Source organism: Camelina sativa, chromosome 9 (genome assembly GCF_000633955.1).
Source record: "Camelina sativa cultivar DH55 chromosome 9, Cs, whole genome shotgun sequence".
NCBI lineage: Eukaryota > Viridiplantae > Streptophyta > Magnoliopsida > Brassicales > Brassicaceae > Camelina > Camelina sativa.
In genome coordinates, this window is record NC_025693.1 from 37,000,228 (window position 1) to 37,005,701 (window position 5,474).

General features: G+C 34.8%; 1 protein-coding gene across 2 annotated transcripts in view; it reads left to right on the forward strand.

Moving 5' to 3' along the window:
• The window catches only part of LOC104714601 (acid beta-fructofuranosidase 3, vacuolar), a 5,901-nt gene continuing 756 nt past the window's right edge, over positions 330–5,474 (forward strand). Inside the window, exons 1-7 of one of the 2 annotated variants that reach the window (XM_010432027.1) lie at positions 330–886; positions 1,259–1,267; positions 2,912–3,156; positions 3,372–3,989; positions 4,083–4,492; positions 4,656–4,743; positions 4,857–4,937. In XM_010432027.1, the coding sequence (XP_010430329.1) occupies positions 511–886; positions 1,259–1,267; positions 2,912–3,156; positions 3,372–3,989; positions 4,083–4,492; positions 4,656–4,743; positions 4,857–4,937 (1,827 nt within the window). In that variant the 5' untranslated portion in view covers positions 330–510. Of the gene's footprint in view, positions 887–1,258; positions 1,268–2,911; positions 3,157–3,371; positions 3,990–4,082; positions 4,493–4,655; positions 4,744–4,856; positions 5,255–5,474 lie in introns of those variants that run through there. The other variant, XM_010432026.2, reaches the window with a different exon arrangement.

Genomic DNA, 5,474 nt, shown 5'->3' on the forward strand with positions numbered 1-5,474 from the left:
ACTAGCATGAAGGATGGGATAAAATAATACATCAAAGACAGCATTTAGGAGAACTTTTATTTTTGTAGATTAATTAGTTGTTGGGAGAAAATGTAAAAATATGGTGTTTCTATAAAATTCACATATTAGCATGAATGCAACAAGGAAAGAGAGTAACATAAATTGGTCCAATATATTGACCTAAAGTTAAATCCACTTAGCTTAGGTAATGAATAATAATGTTTATAAAAAAAAAAGTATTGACTTGTCGTGTGTAAACGTGAACCTTATTGGTAATAATAATACAAATTAGATATCACATCTCTAATTTGCCAACCCAATCCAGATCTCCCTCTCTCTGTCTTTTTTTTTTTTATATACTCTCTAGTTCTCAACTTCTCATATAGTAATAATTGTTAATATATTTATTTTGAGATTTGTTTTGGTTGATTTAGTTCCATTTATAAATATTGGACTAGCCATTTTCCTTTACAACCACCAAATCTAAATAAAGCAAAACAAACAAGAAAAATGGCGAGCACGGAAGCTCTTTTACCCGTCACGTCCCGACAAGATCCATTATCCGAATCAAGATCCGACCAGATCCCGGAGACTCGTCGGAGAAGACCCATCAAAGTCCATCTAGCTGTCTGTTCCGGTTTGCTCTTGATCGCTTTGTACGTAACTCTCATCGTCACGCACGACGGATCCACCGCACAAAACGGCGCCAAGGATGAAACATCCACGGAGTCACGTGCTCGTTTGGCAGGCGTGTCGGAGAAGAGCAACGACGGGGTTTGGAAATTATCCGGGGATGGTAAAACTGAAGCGTTCCCATGGAACAATACTATGTTGTCATGGCAACGTACGGCGTTTCATTTCCAGCCTGAAAAAAATTGGATGAACGGTATGCACCATTTCTTTCCGTAAGACTATTTTATTAGCTACGAATAATTGATTAACTAATCATAATTTTACATAGTTAAAATAGCTTTAAAAAGTGTCTCATCTTTACCTAAGAATGTTTATTTTTCGCCTTTCTATAGATTTGAGTTTTCATAACCATTTATGAGACCATGACTTAAGGAACAAGCTTTAAGTAAAATACTCAATAGGGATAACGTACTTTAAATTTAACAATTTCATCACAATTTTCAATATATTTTTTATTTTATAGTGTATAACATTTCTACTCTTCATATGTTTTTTATTTGTTCGTTTTTTTCCTATCGAATGGCATCGTGGATGACAAATTTATTTCGGGATTCTTCGTCTTCAGATCCTAACGGTAAGTTCTAGATTCTACACTGAAGTTTTCTATTTTGGTGCTTCTAAATCTAAAGTTTTCCTCTCTCTTTTTTTTTTTTTCATTTGACCTTGTTTTATTTAAAATATGGAAAACATATAATAAAAAAGATGATTGGCTACACAACTTGATAGATATATCATATATCTGAAACCCATAAAAGATTATTGGTAGATATATGACAACACGGCACGTCCTTTACGGACCACAAAATCATACATGTCTATGGATAAAATGGAAAAAGGAAATATTGCAAATGAAAATTATTAATTTACACCTAAAAGTTTTTTTTTAATGAAAAGTACAAAGACAAAATCTGAACAGATGAGAGTCATTAAAGCCAATTAGATTACTTTGTTTTTGCCTGTTTTGTATACACCACGTGAGTCATGTGCATATTGTAGAAATCATTGCTGACCAATTATCGTGTGTTGACAGACTAGTTTGTGATCCCCATTCGACTCGTTCTATCTGTTTAATTTTAACCCAATTGCAACTGAAACGCCATACTTTTGTTTTTCGTCCTCACAAAAGTCACAAATGTACAGTAGTCGCAGCTTATTGAAGTTACGAAACGTCTTACTTTATTATGGTGTTTTATGTAGTAAAACGTGTTTTTCTATTGCTTTAAAACACTACTCCCTCTGTTTCACAAAGAGTGTCATTTTGACATTTTTTGTTTGTTACAAAAAGAGTGTCATTCTAGGATCCCAAGATAACTTTTACTAATTTATTCCAATTTTAACCTCAAAACAAATTAATCAAATACTAGTAATATTAGTAATACGTATAAAATTCCAAAAGTCACTTTCTACACAATATTAATACTTTGCTTCGTAGTCTCCACCACATTGAACGTTATTGTCCTTTGTTTCAGTTTTTTTTATAAATGAAATCAGATCTTAAAAATTTCCAAAAGTCATTTTTGGTTGTTAGAAATAAAATATGACTAAAACTCTATTCAACATTTGCATGTTTCAGAAGAAAAAAAATCAAAAGCCATAGATAGATAATGTCTTTAGAAAATGACATGGATCTAATATATTCACGTCCAATTTTTAAAAATTTTGTTTGATTGCCTCACTCAAAATTTTGGCTCCAATTTTTTATTGTTATCAAAAACTGAAATAGATTTAGCTTAAAAAATAAGTGTCGATTGTTGTGTTGATCTTAGAACTGCATTAAACTATCACAATGACTATTGACTAAATTAAGAAGAAGTCTAAGAGATACACGTTTACAAAACTAATTATTTATAATTACATAAATTAAATAAAAACAGATAATTGTAATTATAAGAACAGTTTAGGGGTATTAAGAAGTTTTAATCTATTTTCTTAATCTGTGTGAAGAGTGTCAGAATGACACTCTTTATGAAACAGAGGGAGTATTTCACTATTTTTTGAAAAAGAAAAAAAAAAACCTCACGGCAGATATATGTTTTTACGATGATTTTGAACTGAAACTAGCCAGAAAAAAAGAAACAAAGATATAAGTCATAAATCATAATTATACTTTCTGAATGCTATACTCAATTCGTAACTAGTGAAGGTATTTATGCTTTATAGCCATATTTTATTATAATTTTATTTTGACCCGAACAAATGAAATGTTGATTATGTCCAGGTCCATTGTTCTATAAGGGATGGTACCATTTCTTCTATCAATACAATCCAAATGCAGCTGTGTGGGGTGACATTGTTTGGGGTCACGCCGTGTCAAAGGACCTAATCCATTGGCTTTACCTTCCATTAGCCATGGTTCCTGATCAATGGTACGACGCGAACGGCGTCTGGACTGGTTCAGCCACTTTTCTAGATGATGGCTCCATTGTCATGCTCTACACCGGTTCCACTGACAAATTCGTACAGGTACTGAGTTTTTCAAAGTCTCTGTTTGTTTAGTCAAGTATTGAATAATAAATAATTCTTTAACAAACGTTGTACTGTTTTCGAATTCCACTGGTAGCACTTAAAAACATCACAATTGGTTAAACTTTCATTTACTTTTGGGTTGTTTTTAAAAACTTATCTTCAATATATATTTGGTGACCAATCGATCACTTTTAATAATGATTATTATTTAGGTTCAAAACCTTGCCTATCCTGAGGACCCAAGCGACCCACTTTTACTGAAATGGACCAAGTTCTCTGGCAACCCGGTTCTCGTACCGCCTCCAGGTATTGGTGCAAAGGACTTCCGTGACCCAACCACAGCCTGGAAGACATCGTCTGGAAAATGGCGAATCACCATCGGCTCTAAAATCAATAGAACCGGAATATCTCTCGTATATGACACCACCGATTTCAAAACCTACGAGAAACATGAGACTTTGTTGCACCAAGTCCCCAACACCGGAATGTGGGAGTGTGTTGATTTTTACCCGGTGTCCAAGACTAAAATCAATGGGCTCGATACTTCGGTCAAAGGACCAGATGTAAAGCATATCGTGAAGGCTAGCATGGACGATACAAGAATTGATCATTATGCCATTGGGACTTATGATGATTCAAACGGTACATGGGTCCCGGATAATCCTTCTATCGATGTTGGAATCAGTACCGGTTTGAGATACGATTACGGGAAATTCTATGCGTCAAAGACGTTTTACGATCAAAATAAGAAAAGGAGAATCTTATGGGGTTGGATCGGTGAATCTGACAGTGAAGCTGCTGATGTACAGAAGGGTTGGTCATCCGTTCAGGTATGTTTTCTTCGTCAAACGTGCTATGAAAGTTAGGGCTTTGAGTTACTTGTTACCCAAGTTAGGGCTCAAATTTTCTTAACCTATGATCAGGGCATCCCAAGAACTGTTGTCTTGGACACGAAGACCGGGAAAAACTTAGTCCAATGGCCAGTTGAGGAAATCAAATCTTTGAGACTAAGTAACAAGAAATTCCACATGAAGGTTGGACCAGGGACGGTGGTTCCGATTGACGTGGGTTCCGCGGCTCAGCTAGATATAGAGGCGGAATTCAAGATCAAGAAGGACGATCTCGAAATAATCCTTGGAGAAGACTCCGTAGAGGCTGACGAGGAATTCAGCTGCCAAAACGGCGGTGGATCCACCGTGCGTGGGGCTTTAGGACCTTTCGGATTCTCGGTTCTCGCTGACCAAAGCTTGTCAGAACACACTCCAGTTTACTTCTACGTGACTAAGGGAAAAGATTCAAAACTCAAGACTTTCTTCTGCACTGACACTTCAAGGTAATCAATCCATAACCATATATAATTAATAGATTATTTGATTATACAAATGAAGTACTTTCTAATTTCTGTCAAATGCGTTTTTCTTTATTCACAATACTTAAGCAATGGGTTAAAAATAAACATTTATATATGGTTAATTAATCAAAATCTCTTTTGATAGGTCGACCATGGCAAACGATGTGGTGAAACCAGTGTATGGAAGCTTCGTACCGGTCCTAAAAGAAGAGAAATTGACAATGAGAATCTTGGTAATATATCATATCCGTAAAAACAATAACCTAACTTTAAAAATATCATTACAAATGTTAGTAAAATTAATTTAATCGTGTTGTTATTGATTTAAAAAAAAAAAAAATATTAGGTGGATCATTCGATAGTAGAAGGATTCGCACAAGGTGGAAGAACATGTATCACCTCAAGAGTATATCCCACAAAAGCCATATATGGAGCTACAAAGCTCTTCTTGTTCAATAACGCTATTGATGCAACCGTTACTGCGTCGTTTAAGGTCTGGCAAATGAACGGTGCTTTTATTCATCCTTACCCTGCCGACGATCTTTGATGCTCCTTCTTCCCGCACCTGATTATTTACATATGATAAGGGGATTCATTTTTCTATCTTTTTTTTTCTACAGTTTTATGACTGTTGTTAATTATATAATGGATCTGATTTGATCTGTGTGATTATTCATCCTATTGTGAGTGAAGAAATGGAAATAATTTTCTCTTTTTTTAGAAAAAGTCGGGTTTGTTCATTGATTATTAGTTCAATTTAGGACATAAGAATATATGGAGTATGAAGTGACATAATGATCAGTTGAATTAACTCAAGCCTTTAAAAATCTTATCCCAAAACTTATATGGGTCATTTTTGTCATGTGCTCATGCTGTGTCGAACGTCTTCTATCCCTTGGAACTCTCCTTTGGATACCGTTTATCAGGTGCACGGCAATGCAAATGAATTAAGTTGCTATGTTCT